The 12,833-nt window shown below is 56.8% G+C and overlaps 2 protein-coding genes across 2 annotated transcripts in view; both read right to left on the bottom strand.

Moving 5' to 3' along the window:
- Positions 1–938: 938 nt before the first annotated feature.
- TLDC2 (TBC/LysM-associated domain containing 2) lies at positions 939–3,877 on the bottom strand. Its single transcript, XM_057376661.1, has 5 exons — positions 3,484–3,877; positions 2,940–3,092; positions 2,703–2,798; positions 2,022–2,095; positions 939–1,604 (listed from the first exon to the last, which is right to left on the bottom strand). The coding sequence occupies exons 1-5, from the start codon at positions 3,661–3,663 to the stop codon at positions 1,469–1,471; spliced, it is 639 nt and encodes a 212-aa protein (XP_057232644.1). The 5' UTR covers positions 3,664–3,877; the 3' UTR covers positions 939–1,468.
- A 2,688-nt stretch (positions 3,878–6,565) lies between these two features.
- PIGU (phosphatidylinositol glycan anchor biosynthesis class U) overlaps positions 6,566–12,833 on the bottom strand; it is a 19,432-nt gene continuing 13,164 nt past the window's right edge. The window contains exons 10-12 of the mRNA XM_057376671.1: positions 12,333–12,457; positions 10,306–10,448; positions 6,566–8,057 (exon numbers count right to left, since the gene is read on the bottom strand). Of these exons, the coding sequence (XP_057232654.1) occupies positions 7,944–8,057; positions 10,306–10,448; positions 12,333–12,457 (382 nt within the window). The 3' untranslated portion in view covers positions 6,566–7,943. The remainder of the gene's footprint in view (positions 8,058–10,305; positions 10,449–12,332; positions 12,458–12,833) is intronic.

Genomic DNA, 12,833 nt, shown 5'->3' with positions numbered 1-12,833 from the left:
TGCTCAGCAGTGCCCAGGGACAATCCCAGGCCCCAAGAGCACAAATTGACACACCGGAGGGGCCCTCTGAGCTCAGGAGACACTTGTGCACCGTGAGGGTGGCTGAGCACTGGTGCAGGTGCCCAGGGAGGCGGTGGAGTTTCCATCGCTGGAGAGACTCCAAAGCCACCGGGACACATGCTGGGCTCTGGATGGCCCTGATGGAGCAGGGGGCTGGCCAAGGTGATCTCCAGAGGTGCCTCCAACCTCACCCAGCCTGTGATCCCACCCCAGCTGCACTGGGCTGTGTGTCAACAAAGGGTGARGCAGTGCTGGGAATAGGAAAAGGTCCTGACAGATATGAGGGTGAGGGCTCCAGGGGGATGGTGCTGTGCCGCCATTTTCAGAGCGGGGCATTGGGTGGCATCAGGGCACAGGGGCCCTGAGCTGGTGCCCTGAAGGGCTGCAGTGGGTTCCAGGCACATGCCACTAGAGTGTCCAGGGCTGTGTGTGGGTACAGGGAAGGAGGGGTCTGTGCACCCCAGGGTGCTGGGTCAGAGGAGCTGAAAACAGCAAGCCAACAAAGCCAAGTCCCGTGGTCATGGAATGAGGGARTGAAGAGGTTGGGCCTCATCAGTGGTACACTGCCTTGGAAGGATGTAGGGAACAGGAGAGTGGTCTGTTCTTCATCTGAGCAGACTCAGAAAAGGAGGGAGACAACCTTGGTCCTGCTTGTCATCCCCTCCTGAGCRGGGAGTCCTGGTCCTCACAGAGTGACAGAGAGGGTGGGCTCTGCCAGAGTGGGGATGGAGCCTGAAGCTGTGTCCCAGGCTGATCCCCCACACTTGCTGTGGCCACACAACCCAGGCTGGGCCTGGACACTGTCACAGCTCCCAGCCTGCTCCCCACCACAGGCCCTGCACACCCTCACAGAGGCATTCAACCCTCCCAGGGCAAGGATGAGACCATTTATTGAGAGATGACTGTGCTGCCAGAGGGGGCAGAGGCTGCCTGGGCTGGCTTAGTCCTGCCAGGGTCACTCTGCTCTTGAAGCTTTCTCCTCCATGAGGGGCCCTGCTGTGCCCAGCTCTGCTGCCTGCCCTCCTCCCGGGGCAGCTCTGCCTCATCCCGGCCAGGTGGGCTGGGGTTGGGGTGGTTTAGGATTGGGRKTAGGGTTAGAGTTAGGTTTTGGGTTAGTTGTGCTATGCCCTTTTAGGGCCCATGCAGATACTCTGGTCTGCCAACCTCATGCTGGCAGCGCCGCACAGCCTGAGAGAGATCCCACTGCTGTTTGTCCCATCACGCTGCCCCCACCGACTCTTGTGCCCCATGAAATGGGAACGTTGGTGGGGACAGGTAGAAGAGGCAGGGGTGAGGCTGGTACTRTCCCACAGGCTCTGCAGGGGCTGTCAGGGATCAGCTGTGACCAAAACATCCATCCAGAGCATCCCCTCACTACCACCTCTTCYCCTGGATGTGTTTGCCAGTGTCAGGCCGGGCCCCACAGTTCCAGGTCCTGGATGCAGAACTCCTCCTGGTGCGAGAGGGTCTCGTTGTCAAAGGTCTCGCAGGGTTGGCTGCCTCCGTGGTGCAGGTCTTCGTCCAGCCACAGCCCAAACCTACCACTGGGAATGTGCCAAGTACACGGTCAGCTGGGACCTGCCTCCTTCATGGCTGGAGACCGCTCATGCCATCCCCTGGGGCACCAGCCACTTCCCGTCCTCACTCTCTGTCCCCTGAAATGGGGATGCGACAGCACAAGCAGCTGGCCTGAGTCTGGACTGGGAGCGGACTGGGAGCAGACAGGGAGTGGACTGGGAGTGAACTGGGACAGGGCAGCCCTGCCAACAAGTAACAGGGTTAGGGAATGAGACGGTGCGTGCTGCAGGACAACTGGCACTAGAGTCCAGTGTCTTGGGGTTCAAACCTCCCCGTGCCGGGCCCCAGTTCCACGTGACAGGTCCTGGGCTCCCATCACGGCTCTGATGGCCATTAGGGCTGCTGGYGCYGTGAGCAGCTGAAGTTGCTGGCACRRTTCCTACCTGCCCCCACCGACCATCAGCAGGTTCACATCCCCCTTCACGAAGAAGTCGTTCCTGCCTGTCCACCTGAACACCTGTTTGGGGACAGCACTGGGTTGGGACTGTGGGCTGGGGGCAGTGTCCCCATCCCGATTCCTGTCCCTGTCCTGTCAGGACCAGCTGGGAGCTGCTCAGCCAAGTTGGTTCTGCTCAGCACCTTCATGTCCCACATCTCCAGAAGGCCTGGCTGAATCTGTGGTCCTGATCCATACCTGCCACAGCCCTGTGGGCCCTGCCGGGGGACAGCAGCCACCACAAATGCCCATCACACACACACACACACACACACACACACACACACGCACACACACACACACAGAACTTCCAGCGGTACCAGAGACGTGGCTGAGCTGCCTCCACACCCTGCCAGCCCAGTGCCGGGCTGCGACTGCCCCGCCATGTGGAGTGACCCCGGTGACGCCCAGCCGGGCAGGGTCCCCTTCCCTGAGCCTCCCTCCCCGCACACCGCCCGGGATTTGCCTTCTCCCCCAGCCCCGGATAGACCTGGGGGGCTGTTGCCAACACAGTCCCCTGTTCCCACGCCCGGCCAAGAGCAGCCACATCACCCCAGCCCCCTCCCCCCAGGCGTGGCYGGCCCCTCGGGACACGGCCAGCCTCCCCGCCGGGGTGACCCAGCCCCACCTTCAGCTCGGGGCAGAAGGAGAAGAGGAAGCTCTCCCCGGTGCCGTAGAAACCGCTGCTGCTGCGAATGGCGCTGGCAGAGAAGGCACCGAAAGCCTGGGGAGCACAAGTGGACTGTGATGGCGCGGTGCTCAGGGCGGCTCCCCGACAGGGACGAGTCCCCGTCCTGCCGGCGGAGCGAGGACGTGCCCAGGGAATCTGACACGGGACACCGGGCGGGGGAGGGCAAGGCCGTACCTGCGCCTCTGTGTCCCTGATGAGCAGCAGGGCGGGAGCGTCCGGCCGGGCCCCRCTCCGGTACAGGGTCCGCAGGCTGAAGCCGTCGCGCCCGGTGGAGTAGAGAAGGTGCCAGGGCTGCTGCGCCAGCCGCGGGGGCAGCTGGGCACCCAGCTGGGGCAGAGCGGCCTCAGAGGCGGCCAAAGGGCCGAGCATCCTCCCCTGCCCCAGTGCAGCCCTGAGAGACCTCACTGACCGGTTCCCCGACAGGTGTCCCCAAGCACCCTCCCCCTAAACACCCTCCCAAGGTGTCTCCTCAAGCCSCAGTCCCTCCAGCAGTCTCCTAGGATACTTCCCTCAAGCGTCCTCTCCCTGAGAACCCTTCTCAGATAGCTCCCCAAGCATCCTTCCCTGCAAGAGATGCTGCTGAGATGGCTGTCCCCAGGGACAGGGGAATGTCCCCATCTGGCCTCACACTGGGCCAGTGCCTGATAGTGGTCAYGGCTGTAGGTGCGGGGCACAAGAACACAAGGGTGACCCCTGTCCTGGCCGGAGAGCGCCTCACCTCCTGGATCTCCCTGTCCCGCAGGATGCAGCTGGGTGTGCTSAGCACCAGCCTGCAGGGCTCCTCCTCGGATGTTTCTGGGGCTCCCTCCCAGCCCCGCTGCCCCTCTTCAGCAGTATCCTCGCACCCCACGGGCAGCTCCTCGTCCTGGTCGGGCTGGGGGCGGCTGCAGGTGAGCATCGCTGCGGGCCTGAGGGGGCAGCAGCTCCCGAACCGCCCAGAGGGGAGTGTCTCCCATCCTCTGTCCGGGGGCTGGGAGAAGGGGCCCAAATCCTCGGGGATGGGCRCCAGGCCGAGCCTCCAGCTCAGGTCCCGGCTGCCCACTGGTCCCCACGGCCCCGGTGCCGTGTCGTGCCGTGTCCTGGCACCCTGCCAGGCCGGGCCGCCCTGCACGGGGAACTTCAGGCCTGACAGCCACGCCAGGGGAAGGACAGGGAGGAAGAGGAGGAGGAGGAGGAGGAGGAGGAGGAGGAGGAGCAGGAGCAGGAGCAGGCAGGGGAGGCTTCTACAACCGCAGCCCCAGCAGAAGGGGTGAAGCCTGGCCTTTTCCCTCTTTGGCCCCGCAGCGTGGATGGGGTCAGGGATGCGCCCTGGTCCTGGTGGGCGCTGATAACCAGTGTTAGCAGGATGACTGTGGGTGCAGCCCATGCCCAAAGGCGAGTGGGCAGCAGTTCCCTGCCCACCACCCTGAGGGGACAAGAGGGACGAGCAAGTGCTGCAGATGTGCCCTCGGGGTGCCTGGACCCTCGCGAGGCAGCGGGCTACGGGGGCAGGTCCCAGATGTGCCCATCACCCTCCGCACTCCCCAGTCCCTCACTGTCCCCAGGGCAGCCCTCCTCTGTCTGTCTAGCCCCGTGCCCAGCCTGGCTGGTGCCTCCCAGCGCTGCCCCTGAGCTCCTTCCCCGTTGCCACGTGGGACCCTGCCACGATGGACCTACCAGGAGCTGGTAGCGGGCTCGGAGCCCCCTCATTGCCGGTGTTTGTGGGGTGCTGGGATGGGACTGCGCCTCCAGGGAGCCCTGGACCCCGCCCCGGGGTTAATGTTCAGCGGCGCCGGCCCCTCCCTGGCCATCGGTGCGTGACAGGGTGGTGTGGGTGCCAACAACCTCTCCCGGCCCGGGGCGGCCCAGGGCGTGTCCCCCCTGCACAGCCAGGTCCTCCATGGCGCTGSGATGCGCGGGCAGGCGTCTCCTTCCAGCCAAGTGCTCGTGGCCGGGGGCTGTCACCTCTTCGTGCCCCGGTTGTCGCCTGGGAGCCCCGAGGCCACGAGGTGCCTTTGTTTTGGCATCGACGGGCTAGGTCGTGCCGAGTTGCTCTTTGCAACACAGCTGTTGCAATGGTTGTAGCAAGTCCCAACACTTGTGTGGTGGGCTGATCCTGGCTGGACACCAGGCACCCACCAAAGCCTCTCTCACWGCCCTCCACAGCTCAGCAGGGCAGAGAAAATACAGCAGAAGTTTCATGAGTTAAGATAAGGATCGGGTGAGATTCCTCATCACACACTGTCAGGGCAAAACAGACTCGAATTAGAGATATTAACTGAATTTATCAAGAACAAAATCAGAGCAGGATAATGAGATGTAAAGTAAGACCTTAAAAACACCTTCCCCACACCTCCCTCCTATCCAACTCTGCCTCCTCCCCTCTGGCAGTGCAGGGAGATGTGGAATAGAGACTGTGATCAGTTCATCATCCATTGTTTCTGCTGCTGCTCAGGGAGAGGAGTTGGAGTCCCTGCCCTGCTCTGGCGTGGGCTCCTCTAAGGGCTGCAGGTGCATCTCTGCACCCCAGTGCCTCCCTGGGCTGCAGGGAATCCCGGGGGAATCTCAGCTCCAGCTCCTGGAGCAGCTCCGGCACTCCTCCTGCCCTTCCCTGGGTGTGCGCAGGGCTGTTCCTCTCACGTGTGCTCACACTYCTCTGAATGCAATTACACCTGCACAGTAACTTCCCTCTTCCACTCAAATGGCACATGGCACTCACTCCCAGAGAGCCAGCCTGGGACTGGCAGCTGAGGGAGGGAATCCCTGGCTGAGGGACCTGCCAGCCTCAGGAGCTGCTGGAAAGGCCCTGCAGACCAGGAGCAGGTGCAGTTTCTGGTGCAGGCCCTTCTCTCTGTGCCATTCCCAAACCTCTCAGCCTGGCTGAGAGCCTGGGGCTCCAGGTGTGACAATGCTCATCTGTGCCAGYCCAGGGCTTCCTGAGTGCCTTGCACAGTGGCCTCGACACCTGGCCCAGACCCTCGGCCCACTGCAGGCATTTCTGGATTGTTTCTCACCTCCATGGCAGGGGCCACTGCAGCCCTGTCAGTCCTGGTGGGAGTCAGCTCATTGTGCCACCAGGCTCTGATAGCAGTGGGAGTTCGGGGGGCCTGCTACCTGCCACAGCTGCCATTTGCTCCCTGGCACAGCTCAGGGGGGTCCAGGAGGTTCTGGTGGCCCCGAAAACTTCCCCTGGGACTTGATCAGGAGCCAGGACAGGCACYCAGTCCCTGCCTGAGCTGTCTTAGAACAGCCTGTCCCTGTCTCTGCCCTTCCCACACCCCTACCCCTGCCAGTGTTTCTGTTCCTGCCCCATCCCTGCTCCTGGCCCCATCCTATTGTACCCCTGACCCTGATACTGCCCCTGTCCTGTCCCTGTATCCTTTCACTGACCCTGCCCTTACCCCTGCCTCTGCCCCTTCCTTTTCCCTACCCTTGACCATGCTTCTGTCCCTCCCCCAACCCTGTCCCTGCTCATGCCTCTGTCCTTGCTCTTCCCCTGCCGCAGCGCTCACCCCATTACCTTCCTCAGGATGACACGAGTCCCGTTTTGTCCCTCCTCATCGTGGATGATGTCTGGCTTTGTGGGAAGAGGSGCAGTAAAATGGGCACTGCCCATAGCTCCCTCTCAATTTCTCTTATACGGCTGCCAGCTTACCTTCCCTAAAGCCAGGGGGTTTTCAAAGCCTGCCCCAAAGACCTGTTTACTTTTTAGTCACTTGTTTTACCCCCAACCCRTGTTTACGCTCAAGTGCCCTCCCAGCTGCTCCCGGTGCCTGTCAGTGTCTCCCACACCTCCCTTCCCAGGCACAGAGTACACGAGGTGTTTAAAACTCGCAGTTTATTTTGTTCCTCGCCGTTCCCTGTCGGGTCGGCCCCGGGCCGGGGCTGGGCTGGGTGCGGCTCCACCCCCAAAGCGCTGACAGCAGTGCAGTAAGGCAAAAGTTTGAGTTGTCCGGAAAGAAAGATCTGTTCGCACACCGGCCTGGGCACATCCATCTCTCAGCTKCTCGGTACCACGTGCTGTTTGGTTTCTGTATCACATTCCCAACCCGTTCGGATGTCCCTTGGGAGCACTGGTGACACTGAAGGTGGCTGTCACATTGTGGTCACCGCATCTCAGCGCCACCACGCAGCCAGCAGAGCTGGTGGCTTCACCCCAGAGTGTCACATTCAGGGGGCAGCAGCAGCTCCAAGATGAGCAGGGGAGACCAGAGGAGCTGATTTGGGGAGTCCCCKTTCACAGCCAGGAGCCCAGCACAGACTGGAACGCCTGTGACACAGCCAAGTGCACATCCAGCGGGGACAAGCAGCCGTGGAACTGCCCCAGAACAGCCATGGCTGAGGCTCCTCCTGCATTTGGCCTTAGAAGGAGATTGTGACACCTCCTAGACCTGGCTGCTGCCCCAGGCCATCACAGCAGCAAAGCGTGAGCCCAGCACTGCCAGGCTTTGTCACCCAACAGAAACTGGGAGCAGTGGGAGACCATTTCCTCAGAAGTGTTCCTTCTGAGACCTGCAGTGCCTCTGTGCAGCTCCTGTCATGGAAGGTGCTGTTGCTCCGATGGGATAGAGTGGTTACCTGGCACCCACCCTGCTCCTGCTCCCACTCCAGTTCTGCTTCTTACTCGTGTTTGAGTGCTGAGGTTACTACGTGTATCAACAGCTCCCACTACCCTCCAAGTCATCCTTGGTCACCCAACTCTGTCACAGCTCCCACTGTGATTGAGCTCATGGGGTCTTCCACAACAGCAGAAACACCAAGAAATGGAATCTGCAGCCAGGGCTGGGGCACCAGCTACCCAGAGATTGCCTTGTGCCAAGCAGGAGTTACTAGTCAAAGCAGTGAARGGGGAGATTCCAGGAGAAGCAAACATCTCCGAGAAGCAGTGGTGGAAAACAGTTCATGGTCTGAGCTTCAGCCCTGGGTTTAGCTCAAACACTCTCATTCCTGGACTGCCCAGAGCTGATGGCTGAGGTCCAAGTGAAAAGCACAGCTGAGGGGGGAGGCACTGCAACTCGGACAGTCTGTGCTGAGCCCACAGCTCAGGGGGGTACTCCCAGAACCTCAGCCCTTTCTTTCAGTAGGTACCATTCCCAAAGTCAGATTTCATTCAGGGAACCTTCCCCACCCATCCCATGTATCCCAAGCTTTGCACATTCCTCAGAGTGGTCCATGTCCCAGGAAATGGTGGCACAATCCTTATTTCAAAACCAGCATGGCCTCTGTCCCGTCCTGCCTTGTCAAGTGGAGTCCATGAGTGAGGTAGTATTCYCGCCGGAGGAAGGCATAGAAATAATCCGAGATGAGCAGGATCTGTGGAGTGAGATGTTTAGACATATCAGTGGTGCTTCAGAGCAAGGAATAAAGTGCCTGACAGACCCTGTCGGGGTTAAGCAGTTGCTGGGCTCYCAGCACACTGCCAGAGGAGCCACTGTGACCCTGGGAACATCTTGTCCATCCCCTCACCCCGTTGAGCCAAGGGAGACTCACAGACAGCAGCTCCATGAACTGGCCAAAATGCATGACAATGGCAGCTCCAGCTGTGCCACAGCTGCACAGACCATCTCAGCTGCACCCATAGGACTCCTTCTATTCAAGTGCTGTCACAGAATTACAGGGTTATTTCAGATGAAAAAGACCTCTGAGGACACAGGGGACAGTCACTGCCCTGGTCCTGCTGCCACACCATGGCTGGTACAGGCCAGGTGCCCTTGGCCTCTTGCCCACCTGGGCACAGCTGGCACTTGTTCAGCTGCTGTYGATCAGCACCCCCAGAGCCTTTCCTGCTGGGCACTTCCCAGCCACTGCCCAAAGCCACTCCTGCTGTGGTTGTACTGAGGCACACAGTGGGACTACTCCCATGCCTGAGAGCCCTCAGGTCACAGGAATGGGTGACAGTGAATCCTCTAAAGCTGCTGCCTTGRGAAGCTGCCTTTGCTGGGGCAGGCTGGGCTATGGCAAGGTCCTGGTGCTCAGTAGTGCCATTTGTTACGTCACCTCTTGCAGTGTGACCYTCCCCCGGGACTGCTGCCCTCCTCCATTTGCAAACAGGCGCACAGAACTAGAGTGGAAAACCTTTACAGCACCAGAACAAGCCAGTTACTGTCCTTGTGTCCTAGTGTGCAGATGCCACTCAAAAAGCATCATTTTGGCACTATGTCACCTGAAGTATGTGGCAGTGCCAAGAGCACAGAGGGAGGGATGGTCAGAGCTTGCCYAGGTTACTGTGCAATACAGCACAGAAAAACACAGCAGCTGCTGCAGAGGCTCAGTGCARGACAGGAGGGGATGGAGGACCAGGTGGAGACTGGAGGAAAGAGAAACAGGGCTGCAGAGTGYTGAGGTCAGGGGAGACAGTGTGAAGGAGAACAGAGCCAGGGAGAGGGAAACAGCCATCATCTGCTTGCTTTGCTGAACTGCTGACAGCCTCTGTCAGTGGAGGTGATTTTACCTTTAACCAAACTTCTCTGCAGATGTCTAAATGGGGAAAGAAAGAGCAGAAGTGGGTGGGGATGAAGGCCAGGCCTTTTACACAAGGAAAACAAAGAAGAGATTTTTGCTGTCTGCATTTACACAGAGCACAAGACCTTGCAGGATCTGCTATGACTTCCCCAGTTAGGAATTAAAATCCTCTTAGAATATCAACCCCCCACCATCTCTAATTATAAAGTTTTACTATTCCTTTCATTCCCTAGCAGGACATGTAATGAACCACTCCCAATTTCCTCTCAGCTCCTCTTCACAGAATCTCTATTCTCACTCTCACCCCATGCAATCTCTTTTGGTTTCACCAAATAAGTGTTTGCCCCATTTATCAAACGTATGAGTGTGTGATTTTCTGTCCCTGGCCAAAGTGCTCCCCTGGCTTYAGGAGAACCATAAATGGCTGAGGTACACTCAAAAGAAAGGCAATTTTAACACGAAATGAATGTCCTGCTCACCCACATGTGAAACTGCTMCAGGGCTCAGGAACATGACAAGTAGCACAGAGAAGAGGAAGGACTTAAAAAAGTTTGTAGCACCTTGAATTCCACCCTTCAAGGGTGCTAAGCTCTGCTTTTCCTAAAGCCAAGGAAGTCATGTATCCAGAACTGCCTCAGGAAAGGCAGGGAGGGCAAACCCTGGCACCACTGGGACCCTGCAYGTGCCCCACAGCTCAGAACAACTGGTGCCATGTCCCTGTGCATGGGCAGGGGTCATTTGTCTGTTTTCTGGCCTCACAGCAATGGTTTTTCCATTTCCGCTCTTAGCTCCCCTCTTCCAGTCACTTGTGCTTGTCCTGCCATACTGAGATGCTTTTCCTCTGCCATCAGTGACAGAGTACAGAACTTGCASTCAGCCAGGCTGGATTGTTAAGCTACAGCTCAAAGACCACAAGAACTCATTCCCATTAGTATGCCAGGAATTGAGGAGCAGGCAGAATCCAGAAGGAGAGCCAGGAAACTGCTATGCAGGACCACGCAGGATGCAAAGAACCAGCACCAACCTGCAGAACTTGCTGCTGCTGMCAGGCCACCCCATCCAGCAGCCAGTGCAGCTCCATTTGCCTTGCTCTACTGACCTGCCCTATGTTGAAAGTCAACGTGATGGCATAATAAAAATTGGAGTTGGCACTTCCAGCATAAATCCATAGATGCCACAGAACGGGGAACAGGAAGGAGCAGAAAATGAGCACACATGACAGGATGAAGATGTTCCGGAGGACTGCAAAAGAAAACCAGCTGTTAAAATGATGTATTACTGAGCAGCCATGGTCACACACCAGCAATGGTAYCTAGGGTGTGTGCAGGGTCGAGAGGCACTTGCCAACATACTTCCCTCCAATAACCTTCTACAGGTTGCTTTAGTAACTCCTAGTCATAAGAAATGCACTGTATTTCCCTTCAAAATAAATACTTCTGCCCTTGCTGCAGTGTGAAATCCCCGTTTGTAGCTCTTTCCTTCTAGGTCCTGCTTCCAAACATTCTTTCTTAGATGACTCTAGCTTTTTGATATCTACACTAGAGTAACCAGCAGTCTGGAAGAGGGCCTTTGAAGCAGCATCCCAATTTTGAGAGCAGAGCGCGTTAATCCCTTGTCTTGTCCAGCTAACAACAACAAGGGAAAAAAATGAACCTCTGTGTCACAGGAAAAAGAGACTTTCTTGGGAAGCGGCAAGGAAATGAAAGCACCATAATAGGAAGAAACTCATACAGGCCAAAAGCACTGACAGACACAGGACCTTGGGAGGTGCAAGAATCCATCAGTCTGCCTGAGTATGGGTTAGGTGGGCAAAAACCAAGCTCAACTTTGTCTAAAAGAGCTGGGAACTACCAGGCCAGGAGTAGTTTTGTTTTCTGTGAAGTGCTGATGCCTGTCCTTTGGAAACAGTGATGTAATCCCATCCTGACACTTGTGCTGCTGTGCTTGGCTGCAGCTCAGCCCATGCCCATCACTGCAGCTGAGGACAGCTGATGTTTTAAGAGCATTGTCACATCCAGACCTCTTCACACCTACTTTAAACCTCTTGTTCAGTAGGTCTGTCACACACTGTGCGGTGGGAACATGTGGCAGGTGACTGTGCCTCTCACTGCATGTTTGGAAAGTACAACTGAACTACACTGAGCACATGTGGCAGGTGACTGTGCCTCTCACTGCATGTTTGGAATGTACAACTGAACTACACTGAGCAAGGACTGCTGAGAAGTTCATCACCTGCTACAGCTGTGATGTGCTCAGTGCCAGCCTGGGGCTTCCTGCCCTGTTTGATCACAGCTGCTTTGGCCTCAACTCTCCTGAGTCTGAAACCCACAGAGCCAATGGTCTCCAAGTCTCCTGGCTCCTGATTACWTCTCCTACAACAGGTGTTCATGTTCTCCTACATGAACACACTTGGCCTGGCTTGGAGAGGCTGCAGTGAAAGACCTGCACAACCTGGCAGAATYGGTCAAAGCAGCTGGTTTAAGCAAGAAATGCCAGGAAAAATACAGCACTTCCAAAGGTCCCTATGGAATCAGGCTCTATAGAACTGAGCCTGAGAATCCACAGGAAGCTGTCTCGTGATTTTAAGAGCTAAAGAGTGACTTTATGAAGCATTTAAGAAAAACTGGACAATTGTTTGGAGCAATTCAGTTACTTTCACTMTAAGCAAACAAGCCAATGCAAAATGAAGCACAACTGCAAGATGCAGCATTTTAAGCTTGGGGGACTCACCAATGGCAGGAGCACTGTACAAATTACACAGCCTTAAATGGGAATGAAGCATCTGGAGGATGGATGTACTTCAAATAAGCCACATCCCTTGTACAGGACTGTAAAAGGTTCTTACAAATAAGTGAATTTTCAGAACRAACTGGAGAGAAGGGGAAGGCAAGGTACAACTGAAAATTCCCTCCCTGACCAATTTCAACTCTAGTCCTAAAGACATGTCGGGGACTGTATCATCAGAGGAAAAAAAACCCCAAAATCCAGCCTCCTTTTAGGCACCCTACAGAGGTCACAGGAGCCACAAAAGTTGGGCCTGGTTTGGTTTATGGTGACCATTTAGTTTAATTATTTGACAGGCCCTTTGCCATTACAGACAAAGAATAATCAGGCACAAGAACTTACATCTGTAAAGGTGGCTCCAGACTGGAAGGAAGGCCATGTACAGTGCAACGTCTCCCACGGTGGGATAGGATTTGAAGATAGAAATGATGGCAAGCTGTACAAACATGAAGAACACAGGGTGCTCCCTGGAAGGGAAAGCAAACAAAGGCTAAGAGGATGCAGTAGGGTGTCTGGAAACTGCAAATTAATATCAGCAAGAGCACAGATATGCTGTGGGACAGCTCAAAGAGGCTCCGGCAGCCCTGTTCTCTCCAGACAAGGCTCCAACTGCTGGGTGGGGTGGATGCAACTGCCCTGCAGAGCAGCAGGGTCAGGGGAGGCACATCTGCCACAGCTGTCAGCCAGCAACCTCGGGCTTCCCTGTGCACACAGTTACACCTGCACACAGTTACACCTGCACATGGGTCACCTGCACATGGGTCACCTGCACACAGTTACACCTGCACACAGTTACACCTGCACATGGGTCACCTGCACACAGTTACACCTGCACATGGGTCA

This window comes from Malurus melanocephalus, unplaced genomic scaffold (genome assembly GCF_030028575.1).
Source record: "Malurus melanocephalus ecotype Western Australia unplaced genomic scaffold, MMel_1.1 scaffold_287, whole genome shotgun sequence".
NCBI lineage: Eukaryota > Metazoa > Chordata > Aves > Passeriformes > Maluridae > Malurus > Malurus melanocephalus.
Note: the sequence above shows the minus strand (reverse complement) of the source record. Positions and strands in the feature narration are given on the sequence as shown.